General features: G+C 35.4%; 1 protein-coding gene across 1 annotated transcript; it reads right to left on the minus strand.

Annotated features, from left to right (window-relative positions):
- Positions 1 to 7,485: 7,485 nt before the first annotated feature.
- Positions 7,486 to 19,522, minus strand: LOC110458774 (SCO-spondin-like). The gene is made up of 11 exons (XM_021510676.1): positions 19,452 to 19,522; positions 17,990 to 18,201; positions 17,221 to 17,269; positions 16,574 to 16,678; positions 15,095 to 15,169; positions 14,502 to 14,630; positions 11,446 to 11,583; positions 10,667 to 10,843; positions 9,312 to 9,478; positions 7,837 to 7,974; positions 7,486 to 7,664 (listed from the first exon to the last, which is right to left on the minus strand). The coding sequence occupies exons 2-11, from the start codon at positions 18,197 to 18,199 to the stop codon at positions 7,539 to 7,541; spliced, it is 1,314 nt and encodes a 437-aa protein (XP_021366351.1). The 5' UTR covers positions 18,200 to 18,201; positions 19,452 to 19,522; the 3' UTR covers positions 7,486 to 7,538.
- Between the last annotated feature and the right edge of the window lie 362 nt (positions 19,523 to 19,884).

A 19,884-nucleotide genomic window follows, 5' to 3' on the forward strand; every position in this document is an offset into this window, starting at 1 on the left:
TACGATGGTCATGTGCACACATGAAAACATCATAACACATTCCGAAAATGTTACAAAACAAATCTATAACTAGTAACAAGTGGAGGTGCCTTAAAACCCCTCTATAATGATAGACATATGTTTTTTTTGTGTGTGGCTACAAGAGATAATATTGACATTTGCATGGCATTGCCACTATATAGCCTCTTTAAAAGCTGTGTTGTTGATGGGACTTTAATTACCATGCATCACGAGACACAATTCTTAGCGTATTAATCCAATATAAATGAACTTGACGGCCCCTAAAATATCGCTGGGCATTGTGAGATTTGACAATGTCATTGTAAATTTATGTGCAAAATAAAAAATAAAATAAAAACACTTTTATTACAACAAAAACAAGACCAAGGTCTGCAATATCGTACAAAATGCACATTGGTTGAAATCACCAATGCCGGCAATGGAAACAATTTTAACGCTCATGCAATTTATCAGAAATATCGTCTGTTACACTGCACTTGTCAACAGGGGTTCGTTACAAATGTCTGAAATACACATATTCTATAGACCTACTGACACATATGTAACAGACCTACTGATATGAGTCACAGCACACATAAACATTTCAGACATTTGTAACGAACCTGTGCTCCGTCGCAAGATCACTCACTTCAAACGCTATCAGTTTCACGCGTCTCGCATCCACGGTTCCTCAGTTTCTGACGACATGTCAAATAACGAGGCCGTTATATAATCTACCGACTGTTGTCAGGTTCCCATACAATCAACAAATAAATTCACGCCTGGATTCTTCACAAAATGGACAAAGAGAAAAGTTCGAATTAACTTCCAAAATAACTCCCTCGTGGAGGGCAAGGTCGGATTTACGGTGTTCACTGTATTTGTCCATGCGCGAAATTTTAGCTCAGAGTTCTGTTGATAAACTTAAATCACCCTATAGATATGTATCATACGCAATTGTATTGATACTGAATTGTGGAATAAAATTGAAGTGTTTGTTAAAATTTCTACTTTGTTTGCCAATCAGCACGCGACAATACGCTGTTCAAACTATTGAACGAAATTGTGTAGACTGTCGATAAGGCGGGCATTTTTAATTTTAAATATAAATTATAAGTTAAAAAAGAACATAAGAGGCAGAGGAAACGGAAATATAAGTATTGAACTGTTTTTGTATGGTATTTATGATATATTTGAATGACACAGCTTTGCAAGCAAACAAATCATAATGTGCTAGTGCGCATTATGTTGTTTTCTTGCAAAGCTGTGTCATTCAAATAGATCATAAATACCATACAAAAACAGTTCAATGCTTAAAATGTTTACAGTTTCAAGTGTAATTGGCTCAATGACCTTTGTTGAGACCATTGCCATTATCACTCGATAACGACAGTCATTCTTGCGCGCGTAGTGATACATACACCGTGTACATATGTGTACGTCAACAACCCGGGGTTTCCATTGCGATTTTCGTAAGTAAACAGAAGTACCTGGGATATCAGATTTGTACAACTCATTAGTGTATTCATGCAAAAGATTCATTGTTGAAATTTATACCTTCCGATGACGTTACGTTGTTTACAACGCCCGATGATTACCGCACCGACTGACAGGACGTCAGGATGTTATGTTTTACTACGTATTCGTGTTCATTTACATACGTTTACTTTGATGACATAGTGTAAACAATACCCAGAAATACTATAGTAAATTCAATTTTGACAATAACGTTCGATATACGGTAATTTTGCCGTAATATTTTCAACTGCACTCGACTGATAAGGCTGGTAAATAATGGTAATCACAGGACGGGTCCTAAATACTGAGAGTATGGTCACAGCACACGAACTGGGTTTTGTAATGATTGAAGTTAAATCAAAGTTATAAAATTTCTTCGTGTGTTTGCGATTTTGTAGATACTATGCCTAGTTATCATCGCCGTGGAGTTTACAAAAAACACAGGAGAGTTCCAAAATTGCGAGTCGTTGGTGCCATATTATAGCGTTCCGGAATGTAAACGGGACATCTTTGGGTATTGAACATATGTTGAGATAAAATGCTTATAGAATTACAACGATATGATTTTATTATAACAGTTTACGAGTGCGAGTGAAATATTGTACGAGTGAATCGGGTTACGCAACTTTACAAGTTGTGCTAAAAATAGCCGCATAGAGCAACTTTGAAGTAAGAATTATCGCTAATGAGTTACGATTACATGTGTTAGAGCGAGCATACAAACCAATGTGATGTTCATGTTGCAGCCGATTTCGTTCGTATAAGTCCTAGTTTTGTCGTATCATGTCACTGTGGCCTTCGAAATGTGGCGCGAAGCGTTACCGTATCACACATCGTGCTTAAATGGAATGCTTGTAATCCTCCCTAGGGATATATTCCGGTTAAAAGAACGCGTTTTATGTCATATTTAAGAAAAAATACTATTAATACAAGGATTAACGTTCTATTTAGTTTAGGTAAGCGGGTGATAACTACAATGGAACTCGGGTAAATTGAATAATCGGCGAAGTAAGCTAAAGAGAAAGTTAATCCGTAAGTATATTTCTAACTTGACTTTGGTGTAAACCCTCACAGAACAAATGCCAGCTATACGACTAAAGCCTACCGACGGGATTTATACTCACCAACAGCGTAAGCCATCTGGTTTCGTGAAATAATGGCTAGAAACACGACGAAAGGAAAAGCCTATTTGACAGATTAGTTCATAGATGCTGAAAGTCAACACGGTGATCACTAATACAATAGCAAAACATGACGACAAAGAATGATAGACTGATAAACGACGTATACTGTTATCTGGTTAGATCGACGTTAATTAACGATCTGATCGAATCACCAGCAAGTGTAATGAGGTGGTCAATAGTTTGAAATGTAAAAATCGTATTAATTTGTTTTCTGAGATCTTAGTTACTCTAATAAAGATCAACAAAAAGATATTTTTTTGGACATCATGTAATATCTAAAAATACGACGTGTTCCACAATGTAACATAGCTCAGGCTGTACAGTATAGTAACGAGAACGTATATCATTTTAAATAAGCAAATTAAAACCAAATTATTAATATGCCTCGTGTATTAATAAGAAACCATACGCTTATATTATGATGTATATAACTAATATGAATATTTTTTTAAAAAATAATCTGTTTTATTAAGATTCGAACTAAACAATAATCTGTTTTATTAAGATTCAAATTTAAAGGCTCAAAGTGTGGTGGCAAAATGTGGAATCGTTTCCAAACTAACGGAAACCCTTCCAGACGGCATACTGGAGGTCGTTCTATAGCTACAACGCAGCGCCAAGACCGAATTTTGCTCATACAGGCACGGCGTCACAGGTGCCAGACTGCCACAGCTTTACAAAATGGCCTCCTAAATGCTTCTGGTACCCGGATAGCTACTCAGACAATGATGAACCGTCTTCGTGATGCTGGTTTAAGGTCACGTAGACCAGCTACTGTATACTGTTCCCTTGACTGTTCGCCATGTTAGGGACCGATTAGATTGTGCCCAAGCTCACAGCACTTGGACTCTACAGGAATGGGAACCAGTTCTTTTTACCGACGAGTCCAGATTCTGTCTCGACTTAACCGACCTGCGCGTTATAGTATGGAGACAACCCGGGGAGAGGTTCCAGGCAGGTAACGTTGTGGAACATGACCGATATGGCGGAGGTTCAGTGATGGTGTGGGGAGGCACACGCGTTCGAGGGAATACTGACCTCCATATCTTCCATAATGGTACCGTTACGGCCCGGATTTACTGCGGTCAAATCCTTGATGCCTATGTCAGAGCCTACGCTGGCGTTATCGGCCCGGACTTCATCCTAATGGACGATAGTGCTAGGCCACATAGAGCAAGGGTGACTGAGCAGTATCTACAGCAAGAGACCTTTTAACGAATTGATTGGCCAGTCAACTCGCCGGATCTTCATCACATCGAGCATGTGTGGGACATGCTGCAGGCATCTCTCTCTGCCAGAAATGTTCAGCCAAGAACGCTCCAGGAGCTGAGAACAGCTTTGGTAGCTCAGTGGAACGCTATCCCACAGAACCGGATACGCGATCTCATTCGGGGCATGCGCAGACGCTGTGAAGCTGTAATTGATGCTCACGGCCGTCACATTCAATACTTAAACAGTTTCTGTTTATTTAGGATGGGTGTTGTTCAATTTCAGTTTTTTAGTGAATACATTGTTGTTACCAATTTTATGGGTAACCCCTTTTCTGTGGCTCATTGTCCGACTGTAATTACGATATTTGGAATTTTTTGGATGCTGATGAATTAAAAGAACAATCATTTTTGCCCAAAAATAAAAGGGATCCTTAGCAAAATGTGAGTAGTATATATGTTGATAACGTTTCAATAAGGCGGAAAATGAAGGAAAATGAAGGAATCGGCCTTAATGTGGGCAACATGAAGAGTTCCTTTGTATAACCATCCTGAATAGACATAAAGACAGTATTCCATTGATTAAGGGAAAGAATTTGTGCTGGTAGCTTTAAACTGACTGTGATGTTGTTACATAAATGTATATACGATGTAAACAACATTTAAATATGACACTATGTAAATGCTCCTGTCAATATATGTAGGCTTTCAGAGAACCTTTGATCTACCATCTGACTCAACTGGTCATTTGATCTGCTATCGTGGTTGATATACATTTGTACGATTAAGATACTATTACACCAAATGTATATTTTACCAATACATATCATTGACAGATTAGTGTAACAGCTCTATTGTGTATTTTACCAATACATATCATTGACAGATTAGTGTAACAGCTCTTTTGTGTATTTTTATGTATCGATATTGTGGTACATCCTATTTATAGAAATGGAATCTAAAACAGGAAGAAACATAATACAATATTTTCATGTGTAAGGTTTATAGAAACTAGTGCCTTTCTTTCGCATACTATACAGTGTAAATGTACATCCAAACACATAGCAATTTATTTTTCGTATTATTAACCTTTCTCAAACTTTCAAATAAATGAGATAGGAACAAAATTGCCAGGGCGGACAACTTTGCGTTTGCCGGTTGGATATGGCGAGTGCGAATTAATATAATGTATATCGGTCCGGGATAGAATCTATATATATATTATATTTGTTTGCTGCATCGTACAAGCAAACCGCTTTATGTAAAGGGAAAGTGTTATGTTTTGCCAAAAAGTGTTGCATGTTGCATAGTGGTTTCCCGATGATTGTATTTACACATTATTGACAAAAATCTTATTGTTTAACATTTAAAACGCATTGGATGAACACTTTTCGACGTTATTGAACCATTGTATTTCAAATCCAGATGTTCTTAGTTTTAACTTTCCTATGTGTGTACAAAAAATGTAAATGCATATGTTCCCGACGTTCGTTTTCATCATTTCGGTTAAACGAATGAGTTATATTTTGGGACAAATATAAGTCTAAAATTGCTTTATGATATTTTAAGATTAAAGAGTTGTCTTTAGTAGGTGGTAATTATGGGAATTTCACTCCTTTAATACTTCAAGCGACCAAAAACGACCAATAAGCAACACATTGTCATCTGTTGCTAGCGGTAGTGACATTTCATGTTCTACCCTAGAAATTCGCCCTCTAGCCACCCATTCTGCCTCTTGTGTCAATGTCAACCCCCGTTACAAAGCAAAAACAACGTGGATCACACAGCCATATGATCACGTGATATATGAAATGCAGTCGAACAGCAAACTGCCATATCAAATTGTTTCGTCCTTTCAAGTCACGTATGGTTTTATTGTCATAGTGGACCTCCAATTACTGTAGCTTCACATTCCAGAAGATGTAGCGGCTCTCCACTTCGAACTAGTAAAACAGATGGCTGCCGTAGACTCGCAGCTGAGCCTGCGAACCGCGTCTAGACATAATTCTTTCGCGACGACGAGTCAGAAGATTTCATGTTCAAACTTATGAATTCATTAAAAGAACTTAAAAGTGATGTTTTGTGTTTTGTTTCTTCATCATATTGCTGTGTTGAAGTATAAGTACACCATCATGCTGTATGATGTTCCTTCAATGATAGACTCATTTATTTTAACATTAGGTCAATACGTAGATTTGCACAAGCCCCAAAATCTGTGACAAACTATCGGAATTGGCCTTTCACGAGTTGCAATTTAAAAAAAAAACACACGTTGATTGAAATATAAGGATTTAGTCTTGCTTTGGTCGATTTTGGATGATGAAGTGATTGGTCTTGCTTTGGTTGATTTTGGATGATGAAGTGATTGGCCTTGCTTTGGTCGATTTTGGATGATGAAGGGATTGGTCTTGCTTTGGTCGACTTTGGATGATGAAGTGATTGGTCTAGCTTTGGTCGATTTTGGATGATGAATTGATTGGTCTTGCTTTGGTCGGTTTTGGATGATGAAGTGATTGGTCTAGCTTTGGTCGATTTTGGATGATGAAGTTATTGGTCTTGCTTTGGTCGATTTTGGATGATGAAGGGATTGGTCTTGCTTTGGTCGACTTTGGATGATGAAGTGATTGGCCTTGCTTTGGTCGATTTTGGATGATGAAGTGATTGGTCTTGCTTTGGTCGACTTTGGATGATGAAGTGATTGGCCTTGCTTTGGTCGATTTTGGATGATGAAGGGATTGGTCTTGCTTTGGTCGATGTTGGATGATGAAGTGATTGGTCTTGCTTTGGTTGATTTTGGATGATGAAGTGATTGGTCTTGCTTTGGTCGATTTTGGATGATGAAGTGATTGGTCTTGAAACAAATTCGTAGTTCATGTTTGAGTTGTTTCAGGACAAACTGAATCCATACCCCATGAAGTTGACCAAAGCAAGATTATATCCTTAAATGAAACCTTCATGTTTAACTGATAAACACCAACAGTCACATGGAATCTTAATTTAGAGTAAAACTGTTGAGTGCAGGAATTGTTTTTTTCAGCGCTAAATTTTACGTTTTTTTAATAAAAAAAATTTCCATTTCAAAGCTATTCCATTGTGATGGTTGCATCACATGACATAACATGTGTATAGTTATATAACACAATATATTTTAAACGTATAATGTAAACTGATATCAAAGTTTTGTTTTTCACACAAACAATGTACGTACTAAACGTGTCGCAACGTTTCAAGACCGAATGGTCCCTTTCGTCACATCGTTGTACAGGTAAATCAAACAAATCGCTCACTCATCAGTCATAGCTTGACAAAGGGACCAGTCGGTCTTGAAACGTTACGACACGTTTAATAGTACATTGTTTGTGTAAAAATTAAAACTTTGATATCACATGTTTCCAAACTGATGAATCTTATAGAAGATATAATGTAAACTATTAGCAAACAAACAAAACCATACACTAATTTAGTACAACTGAGATCGAAGAATCATTTGTTTTTCTCTCGAAAAAAGGGCTCTGGTACTGGTTTTTATGTTTCTATCTTGAAAAAAATAAGATAAACACATGATATTAGTTTTGGTTTATACTTTTTTATATATCAAACTGTCTTTCGAATTTCGACCTGGCAGCTTCTACCATTTAATGGTATAGTAGCTGGAAGGGTTGTTGGAAATAATGGCATCACTTGACAATATAGCGCTAGTATCGTGTGGAATGTCAATAATTTCTGCTCCTCCATCGCACGCTTTTGTGGCCATCTGAAAAAAAAGTGACCGAATACACATCTATATTCTAATGAGGTGTGATTAAGGACTTAAGCGTACATTTTATGAACATGTCACATACTTCCAAAGAGAATATGCCAGGCTTAAACGGGAGATAGTGACGTATTTATACCTATTGTATTGTATATATTGATATTAACATTACCTTGAATCCACGTGGAGTACATGAAAGGAAAATGCCACTAATACCACTGTGCCCGCCTTGCTCGTATCCAAATTGCGAAAATGTCCCGATCGGCGTAAATGATTGAATTACTTTTGATCCCATGCAATCGGTAAGCACCTGAAATAAATATCTTTAAATCAAAATTTAAAAAACGTTTTACCCCGAAAAATACTTATTTACTGCATGTACCGCGAGATCGACAACTGGGCATCTATACAATGTAGGGTGTCACGTGACCTCTTATGATTAAGTACACGGAAAAATGTCGGGGAAAAGTTGCACCGCGAACAACATTTTAAAGATAAACTGACCAAATTCCTTATTTTCTATTTCCCCGTGTTTTGAATTATTAGAAGCCAAGTGATTCCCCACATTGATTTTGTGTTGAAGTCCGATTCGCATGTTTTCAGTAAAGTTGAAAACGACAGCGGAAACCATTTGTCACTTAAAATACAGTTATCTTTTAGTGGACCTACATATAGAACAGACATAATGGTTTAATAACTCGTTACTTCAAGCATGCATGACATACACAATTGAAACACGTGAAGTCGTACCTGTATAAATATAGGATATACCCGTTCAGTAGATGTTGTCGACCTTGCTTTTAATCCAATTTACAGTATATAAGTACTAATCGGGGTACTTGGTCTATATTTCGTACCTAAGTAACTAGCTTTGGTTCAGAGAGAAGGGAATAGTGTCTTGAATGATGCTCTCATATCAACTCTGTACTAAAAACAGGATAAAACATCTACATTTACAATACAAGCCTAGCTTGGCCAATGAGAACCCTTGGTTTTTCCTTCCAGACTGATTCGTCCAATCAACAGGCAGTTTCCTTAACTATAAAAGAGGTCGCCATTCATAAGTACCGAAATTACACGCAGATCAGTTCATTTGTTTCTTCTAAATTTGCTTTAAAAAACCCGATACTATTCCTCCGACCTACATTTCTACCAAACAAAGTAAAAGTAATACTCGGCCGAGGTCGTAGTATGCTGGACCTAGACAGGTTAAGTTAAGTAGCAAGAGTACACAACATCCCGTCGACTGAAAACTGTTGCTCAATCATGATGCACTGTTCCCATTTACATCTAAGATTAGTTGATATCATCTGATTTAAAATTGTTCATTTTTCACTGCCCATTTTGGAAGAACACTGATCATAAAAGCATTAGCAAGCTTTTAGATATCAACACATCGCCTAAACTAATGATTCAATAGGGTCAATTTTCTAAGATTGCTATCCGAAGTCAATTAAATAGCATCTCATTTTAGGCAACTTTATAGATACTGAAGGGAAGAAATTTCATCTATGATTGTACTCAACTATAGTGTAATATCTTACAACGTACAACATCAATCCAACAATTGTATATGTATCGTTGTCTTGCATTGCTTTTTAATTGGTTTAAGTATTTATATAGCCAATGCATATATGTACCACCTACCGACTCCCCCTGATGCCAGGCTTTGATGTCGGAAGGGGCGTTATGACAATGAGTGTGTACAAAGTTTTCCGTTCCGGAATTCCACCGATCAGGACAATGAACCTGGGATGTGACGTTCTGTTCAGCCAGCGCCTGGATTGTTCCGAATTTGTCACATCGGTTCACACCTTAAACAATACATGTAATTTGTAAATATGTCTTTAAAGCTAAAATTGATAATTGAAGTAAGATTTCCTGTGATGATTTTCCTCTAAAAATACATATATATGGTTGGGACTTATTATTGGCAATCGTAGCTAACAAATTATTTCTCATGACCATTTTAATTCTAAAAAACAACACACAAGAGAAGTTTTTTATATTGTTCTTTAGCTGTATTCTTTCCATTTGCTTTTTTCATATCTTCACCCAAATCCAGGTATGTTCAGGATTCAATTTGCCTGTCTCATTCAATTTGTATGGCACCAATACGCGACAGTTGATGCCTTATCTGATAGTTCCGATGTTTATGGTCCGGAGATATTACTCCGCTCTCATTAATAACGTGTAGCGTTTACGATAATTTATCGTACACGTGACAAAAGTATTTACATACCAAGTATTTATGAATTGAATATACTGTAAAATCATAAATTTTCGTGGGACATTACATTTCGATTATTTCGCGGATAACAAAAAACTACGAAATTATAACCCCACGAAAATACACATAAGTGATTCTACAATATTACGATCGCTTATTCGTGCAAGTCAAGATACATGTAAATTCAACTGCGATAAATATAGTGGGAACACTGTATACACGTTACGTAAGCCCGTTGTTTTTCAGCTTAAGTGGTGTCAAATCAGTCCTTTGATGTGACGTCACCAATAATTACGCCAATATAGGTCATTGAGATTGATTATTGTGCTTAAACTCCAATGATGGATTCTATGTGACAGTGATCAACGAAAATATATCATAACGTTTACACCGATTTCTCTAATTCTCTAGTTGATATGATAGAACAGGCCTTTATTGAGATCACAGAATTATTGTCAATATTGTTATTGATCGAAAAACAATCAAAGGGATTGGGCATACGTTCTGACCAATTACAAGGCCCTCTCCTAACAATATGAAACACAACAATTAAAGGTAAAACACGTGATAACAAACTGTTCAGCATATATATATGGCTCATTACGTGAGTTCAATCATTTTTGTTATAAACTATATATCATAGTTTACATTTAAATAGATCAAGCTGGATTGTTCCTTACACGACTTCACAATTTAAGTAAAACCCATACATAGCTTTTTACTTACAATATTAACGTGTGGTTAAAAGGCATATAAACAAATTTGTATATACTTTGACACGATGCCTCTACACAGGTGACGGTCATGGAAGATCCGTGCTCAGAATAGGAGCAGTAGGCACCGTTATTAGATGGAGGGGGGCTGGTACATGTCCGGTGGCGTATTGTAGTTCCGGTTCCGCATGTGACTGAACAACTGGCAGATGACCAACTACTCCACTGACCATCAACTGTTGGATATAAATAAAAGTCCACACATCACACCTGAGTGTTATGGGTTCTCTTCCCTTATTTGTTATTTTCAACTTCATTATCTAACATATAATTCAAATTCAATCAGGAACTACTTTGGTGAAACTTACATTTAAAAAAAAAAAAAAAAAAAAGAATAATAATAGTAACTACATTTTATTTTTTTTATTAAATTGATTATTAAATTTGTTTGTAGCAAGAGTAGCAGTAGTGCTTATGTTTATTGTTTTAAATATGCGACGTTAAATATAAAATCTTGTATCTTGCATCCATTTTTATTTGTTGACATGGCAATAGTTTACAAAAAAAAGACAATGTAAAACACGCACTATTTTATAAAATTTGCTAAACTCAATTCTACCACAACAGATTATTTATTTTTCAACTAGTATTTCATTTTAACCGTGAAAGAAAAGACTTCAGCTATTTGGCTCTGGTTAATCTCGAAAACTCCGCAGTCTTTGTTGTCAACCTTCTTTTCACAGTTAACAGTATAAAGTAAACCTAGATATCGTTACTCTTACGCATTTTCTCTCATCTGAAAAAAAGTTGTTTATTCTTTATTTTTATCAAGTCTGACCTGGACAGGGGTTTGTGTTACAAGTCGTCTGTATCTCCCCATTAGGATGGTTGACGTCGAGATGACAGTAATGTAGGCAATGTTTTACCATATGTCCTCCTCCACATGAGGCGGAACAGGGAGACCAGTCAGACCATTCTAGAAATGAGAATTTGCCATAATTATGAATTTTTAATCTTTATGTTCATCATGCTGAACTCTTTTCAACCGAAGACGAAAGAGATTTGTTTCGGACAGTGTTTCGTATGTACATTTTCCCAAATAGACCGAGTTTGAATATATTCCTACATGTAACGCTGCACAGATTTTGTAGTACCTTTCCATCAACATGAAGTAACGTCTGCTTTTGAAAATGTACAAACAGTCATCATATGTCCAATAGTTGTAGTGACCAATAAAACAAATATCTAGAAGCTTGAATTTGGGTTTTGAAATCCATTAGTGGATGGTCAATATGTGACATATGGACTTTGCATGGCCTGTATCCTTTGGGGAGATAAAGCCAAAACTATTAAATATATATGTTTTGAATAGTTCCATAATGTAAAAATAAGAAAATATAGCGATAGCTAAGTGAAATAAATCGTTTTTGCAAACTTGTTTATTACCAGTCTTTAATCAAAAGAAAACTTTCTTTACATATCACTATTATACAATCTGCTTTGAAGGAGTTACTTCCCCTTCGAGTATCTACAATGTAAATGTCTTAAATATATGTAGACAATGTGTTCACAATGGGATGTAGCTGTAAGGAGAGGACTAAATAGGTAATGACTGAAGCTCCTTCCTGTTGACCTCTTTTGACAATAAAACATGTTAAAAAAATGTCACTTCGCATGTTCCATATACAGAAAAGCTTGTTAGTTAAAATGGTTTATAAAGTTAGGTTGTTATCAGCTGCCATTAGTTATATTAAACCCTGAATATATGAAATGTCTTCTTACCATTTGTAAGCCTTTTTAACAATGCTCCTATTGTCTTACTGGGAACTAACCATATGATTACGTCAGTTTAATAGAGTCTCTATTTAAATCTGATGATATAACTACCATTTTTGAGGTTTCTGTTGTTATCAAGGTGACCGTCACATCTTCATGGATTTCCCATCAGGCATTATAATGAGCGGTTTCCCATTGGTTTTATGGTTGTTGTTTTTGTCTTTTTGCATTGACACTGAATTGCTTTAATATCTTCCTGTTTTGATTATTCGTACATTTCTTTTCCTAGTGTTACCTTTTCCAAAGTCTGCTGTATAAAAACTCAACTACTAGACTGTGCACTATAACATTAGATAAATGAATGTACATTTTAGATACAGTGCCTGTCACATGTCAGCAGCAAGACGATACACAATTATTCAATAGCCTTAAACTAATAAAAAAACTATAGTTGTTATTTTGTTATATACCATTCAAGCTGGAGGAAATGCAATTACAGTCCACTTGACTAATCATGCAATATTTGCACCGTATTTAACTCATTCACCCCTGAAGTTTCATAATGAACTATTCCAACCTTTGAAATGGAAGAAGTCAAATGCGTCTTCAGGGGTAAATGAGTTAATTTTGTCCTTTCGTTTGAAGGCCAGGAAGGCGGAATGCAACATGGAAGATATAATGTGCTGTTATTGTACGGTAACAACAGCTTGTAACACAGATTAAGCATATCGTAGTGTAAGTCCGTTGACGGTCAACGGACTTGCACTGCAGCCTGACAGCACTGTATTCCGTACGCTACCATGCGGGGTTTACATGCAAAAATTCACGGGGGACAACAGATATGTACTCAGGAGCGGAAAATATGAAAACATAAATTCCAAAATCAAAATAAAATACTCTATCCGTAAGGACAAGCAACTGATGCTATGATATTCAAATACAATGAACAAAAAACACCTAATTTATATTAGATCTATTGCAAAATTATCTCCATATATTAATATTTCTAGATCTGTGTCGGTAGGGATAACACTTTAACATACTCTTTATGAGTATATAGATGTATCTCAATGTATGGTTAGATTTTTTATTAAATTATTTTTTTACTTTTTAAGTATCGCAAAAGATGTGTATGTCTTTGTCGGTAGGGATTGGCCCGACCACTATGACTGGTCATAAATCGCATAGGTTACCATGTACAGCTATAAAAATGAATGTATATTACTATCATTGACAAATATTGACTAACAAAATTAACAATAATGATTAAACTCATCACCAGCACTAACACAAAAGTGAGAGTGGAAGAGAATAAAAAAATCTGTCCTGTTAGAGAGTAAGAATGCGATTTATTACTGTTAGTAAGAAAGAGATTTGAATGAAGTATACTAGTTGAGAGTGGACAATTGATGTAATTAAATAAGAATCGCATAGTTTGGAAAATCAATCATAAATAAAAAAAAAAATACAACGCAATAATATAAAAAGTACGATGATGAAATGGCTCGGTTCTAGGCACCAAATATTTCAGACATGAAAAATAAGAATTGAATATGTATGCTAATTTACTCATTTACGAATTTGTCTAACGAAGCTTCATTCATATATGTATATAAAATATTGTAAAAGTCACAACTTACTAGAAATATTAATAAATATTGTGTTTTGCTTTCTACAAAAATACCATATGATAGTCAAATTGAGCCAATACTGAGTACTGATAAAAAGCATATCGTAGTTAAACAAATGTATCATTTCTACATAAGACCATTGTCAGTTTAGGCAAATTGATTTTTTTGTCAAGAAAAAATAACGATAAAAGAAAATGACGGTCTTAAATAAGGAAAAAGGATGAGTTCCGTTGTATCTTGTTCTCACAAAAATGCGTTTTTGTACCTCCAGGACAGGTTGTCACCTGACATGGTTTTGTTTCTGGAGCAGCCCCATTACACTTATCTAAGCATGTCCGAGTCTGAATGCCATCTCCACAGGTTACGCTACAGGTGTACCTTCACTATAGGATGTTAACTCTATCGAACTGGTATGACCTTGCCAACTTAACACATACAAGCATTATCCATGGTCATGCTACCCTATACTAAGAGAGAAACATTCTACCTGGTGGGCAATCTTGTTCCCTGCACACTCTTATTTCATACTGAGTATCATGGTTGCAGTGATTGGTACAATATCGAGTCTGAGTCCCCTCCCCGCACGTCACGCTGCAATCGCCGTAAAGTGACCATTCTAAAAACAGAAACCAAAAACAACACATTATAAATCTATACCTGTTACAACACTGGATAGAATAAATTCACCCTTAAAAAGTGTCGTTAATCATTTGTGTTTAATTTTCCGAAGCAAGTATACCCGACTCTAACCGATATTTTCCATTTTTGTTTTGTTAGGTTTATAATTATTTTTCAATTGAAATTGGTTTGTTTTTATAACGTGTGTTTTGATGGATTTAAGCGTCCTATGTCGGGTCAGGCTTCTTAATGTTATAACGTTATATCTATCTGATGTTTTTTTTTTGGTATAGACCAGTTTTAAACGTATTGTAGCTTATATCTTCATGGTGTTTGTCGGGTTTTTTTCCGTTGATATTTGCTAATTTACATAGGAACTCATTTCTGCACAATAAGCCAACGAGATTGATTTAACCTAAACCTATACCCTTTACCAAGCCTGGTTACTAAACACAACTGTACCTGAATTGTCGGTGTGACCTCCGTGCTGACTAGTTTGGACAGGGTCACAACAAGTACTGTCACATGTATCACAGCCTGGAAACCAGTTATACAAATAATGACAGTAATACGGTTGATTCAAAACATTTCGGAGCTAACATTTTCGTAAATCACCGACCGTGCATATTTTACGGTATTTATGAGTTAGTATTCGTTAGTTATCGAATACTTAACGGGAATATAAAAACCACGTAAAATATACAGAATTTACAGTAAGAAGTAAATAAATGCACACACTATCAGGTTTATTGGCTTAATACAATAAACGTTGTAAATGCTAGAAATTGAACTAGCATAGGCATCATGTGCACAATGTAAACCTGGAATTATACAGTTGACGACTGTTTACGCCTGCTACAAAGACATTGCAGACCTGGAAGAGTGTTGATAGTGCAGGCGAATTTGTTAATGATATCATTAATGTTGTAGGTACCGAAAAGGTTAAGAACATTATTTACAGGAAGTCGGTGGGATGGGGGTGGGGGTTGGGTGGNTTATGAGTGACGCAACAATACACGTCTAACAATACTGAATTATTCTGTAAGACGAGTATAACTTATAAGAAATTTATCGGCAAACATTTACGTTTTCTATTTATTACTCTTTACCTAAATGTTGTTATTTTGAAATATATTTAATTATATATAACCAGTAAAATATCACACCGAAAATTTGTAAATGGATATCTTTAGCGCAGTAAAGAAATACGAAATGTTATATCCTCACATGTGCGTATATAAGGTCCGGTATTGATCTTATATTGACTAATCAGAATGACATTTTTTATTAACTTCATTTAAAGCTACAAATTTTCTTTCAATCAACAATTATCCAAAATATGCAAGATGTGGAGTATACACGGACCGTGTAATACAAGTATACATAAATTACCATTTCTGTCCAGTGTTTTCCCCTCTTTATATTTACAGTTTTCATCATGCGGATGTTGTTCTTCCATTACTAGATCGCCATATTTTATTTAAAAACTTTGAAAGAAAGCATTTGGTCAGATTTCTTAAACTAGCTTTATGCCTATGAATACAGTTTAGACATCAATCGAAGACTGCTGTTTTTAATCAAATTAAATCTACATTGCTTTTCTGCTCTGAATCATCACTGCGTGAATGGACGATTTTGATAAACCTGAAATTTCACCACGCTAAGGAACTGTAATGCGCAAAACAATCGTATACTGTTTTACATTGTGTTCTAGTTAAACGACGGCGGCTTTATTTTTAAAGAAATAGCTATAATAACACTACTAACTTAAAGGGCGGAACGGCAGACGTTCAGGGCAGGGCTTAACACAGAGTTGCTGTATATTTCCTCAACATAATCGACGTTCTTAGCCTTAAAGCAGTTGTATTTTGTCAACAATATTAACTCCAGAAATAACAAATAATATGAATCGTTATATATCAGGATATTTCTTGTTGTTACCGTGACCCGCATGATCACTAGTGTGGTAGTGATGGGTACCAGCTCTCACACAACAATGGTCCATGCAATGCGATGGACAAGTAGCCCTCTTCAATAGACCTGCATCTGTCAAAATGTAAAAAAGAAAATATTTACCCATGTACAAGCAACGAATCATTAATATTAACATTTATTTTTACAACTTTGTATCTTCGTGTATATATTTTATAAAGAATCTAACGAATTTCTTAGTACATCTTATTTGATAACAACAAGATCATAACACGCAGGCAATTACATAATAAATATGTACTCTCCAAAGGAAATGCCATTCTGATTAAGTAGCAGTTATTTAGGAATGAATGATTAACATATAATGGCTATGCTATAATATTAAACGCAATACGTCAGTAGATATACAACATCATTTGATATTTCGCGCACTTTTGTGTTACATTTCACCGATGAATACATCTACAAATATTTGTTAAAGATTTGCCCTGACTAGAATTTTAAATACTTGCTATGTATCTCTTTTTAAGCAAAGGGTTGCCAAATATTAAATTCTTACACATCCCCATGTATTTCAACCTGAGTCCAATCAAAAACAAAAAGACAACAATACATAACATTGCAGTAAACGTAGATGAGAACATGATGAACCTAACATGGGCAGTCCTTCAGGTTGACACCATTAGCGTGATGAACGAAGCCAGACTGAAAACAAAGAAAACACAGAGTATGTGAACACTGATCTGTTTTATAATATGTCAGCTAACAAACAATGGGTGTTTTTTGAACTGTGAGGTTCAAGTCTCTATTCAGATTAATTCGGTATACATTCTAGTTTTAGTTTTAGAGAGTCTCGAAAAAATATTACTTCTAATCAAAATTTCTTTATCTGGTTAAATGGTTGATAATTTTGAAGCCATTTTTTCACATAAGCAATTCTTCTCCAATACATTTTCGTGGTGTGTCAGTATGTTTTCATATGCACATTATTTAACATTAATCATTTAGTAAATGCGAAATAAGTAAAAACAATCCATTTAACCATCAAAATAAAATTTAAATATTTAAAAAGTCATTAGAATAATAATGAGAATAAACGATGCTTGTATAATCCTTTAACCTTTTGAATTGCACTTGTACATGATCATGTAAAGTATATGTCAGTAAAGGAGATAACTTAAAGACATACTACTGTACATAGTATGGTATATATATATGAAAGTATTCTTATTGCATATAGATTCCGCAGTGACAAGACAAAATCGTCGGAAAATGTTAAATTGTTATGACACTAAATAACCAGATGTTATTACATTGTTATTCCTTTCCAGTTAACATAGCGTTTTATTGGAACAAATAATGTTATTATGAGGATTATATATACGATATCTTAATTTTACAATTTGCTGTAAGCAAATTAGATACCTTTTCAGTTGTTTTTATTTGTATCCATGGTCCATGATGTTCAAACTGGGAAGTATTCAAACAGGAACCGGAAGTCAGCACATCTACTGTAATTGCGCTGTGTGTTGGTGCCTTAAGCATAGTCATATCTGAGTCGGTGCACCAACACTGATCGTTGGCTTGTGTAAGGTCAAAGACCAAGCAACAGACTAGAAATACTAGAGACCGCATGCCTGGGAACCAACAGAGGAGAGGAAGCGTATTTATTTAGGTGACGATTATAGGTTAACTATATATGATATATATATATATATATAGGTGACGATTATAGGTTAACTATATATGATATATATATATACGGAAATTACGATAATGTACAATGTTAACACACTAACGCTATAATTTAAAATACTTAAACCTTACTTTGTTATCAAAAACGAGTGTCGTGTTTTATAGTACTTAGATCAATGATTAATTTTTTAATATAAATTCTTCTCAATAACAAAATACAAATCGAGAACAAAACAAACCTAAAAGCAGAATGCAAAAACTGCAAACAAATACCAACTGTGTAATGTGAGATAAGCTGATATGCACACATTTTTGTATTGTAAATGCTACATTATTGAAATGCATTTTTGTTGTCTTGCATCATAGTCATCCTCGATAATCCGGGGTTACGTCATCCTCGGTATCCAGGGGTTACGCTCGCTTTCGCTCTCTGCACCCCTTGAATATGTCATAGCAAACGTGAAGGCACGACGATAGCTGTTTGATTGGTCTCAGGGTAAAAAAACTGGCCAATCGCTAGGCTGATACCTGTCCTTTGATGATTACAAAGGAGAGACGCCCGCCTTCAAAGCCTGTCAATTTTTACCGTTACGTGACCGCGAGATTATTTTGATGTACATCAAAAGATCGAACTAGTTTGCTTGTCTAATCAGCAAGGTGGCGCACACTGAACCTTCAATTTTGCTATGACATATTCCAGGGGTGCAGAGAGCGAAAGTGAGCGTAACCCCTGGATGTCGAGGATGACGTAACCCCTGGATGTCGCGGATGCATGATGGTAAGATCACAATGTCCTGTAGTGGTATGCTGTGCAGCTGTGCTCAACTTTGATTAATGATCAGGTAATCATTTTTGAAGATATATTTAGTCGGCTTGATCTCCCAGGTAAACGTCAACCCCACAGGTAATTTTAGTCTGCGTGTACAAACATGTATACTTTATATCTAACACACCAGCAGTATAATAATATGACTAAATATCATTAAGTGATGTTATTCGTTAACATTCTCAACCTACGAGCGGTTATCTAACCTGCCGTAAGAGGCACGATTGTACATTACTTTCGTAACCCTTGCTCATATCCATACACAGTACTAAGTCCACGTATACCTTCTGGTAGATGATTTATATAAAATTTACCTGTTGTAAAATCACTTTGTAATGAAACAACACAATTTAATCGAGACATTACCTTCTATTGATGAGGTACGCTACGTTGTAGTGGTAGACATATGGTGTATCTACTTATCTACCAACTTCGTGATAGCGAGATTTTTAAAAAGGTCAAGGTAATTTGTCCCACGTTTTAAAATTCCATTGATATAGCCAACTGTTCAAAATACGTTGTTCTATATGTGCACGTGAAGATCAAAGGTCTTTGTTTTGATTTATTTTTGTTTGTTTTCAATAGATATCCATATAATATTCAACCCAGATACATAACATAACTAAATTTACTTTGAAACCGAGGAGACACCAATATTAACAAATTTCGATAAAGCGTAAAAGGCTAATAACCAAAATTGATTTAGTTATATAGTAAGCCAGGATGTTAAAATCAAAAGTAATATTACCTATTAGTCAGCAATCCATAACAATCCTACGGTCTATTAAACGTAAAAAGA

The sequence above is a fragment of the Mizuhopecten yessoensis genome, unplaced genomic scaffold (genome assembly GCF_002113885.1).
Source record: "Mizuhopecten yessoensis strain PY_sf001 unplaced genomic scaffold, ASM211388v2 scaffold9761, whole genome shotgun sequence".
Lineage (NCBI taxonomy): Eukaryota > Metazoa > Mollusca > Bivalvia > Pectinida > Pectinidae > Mizuhopecten > Mizuhopecten yessoensis.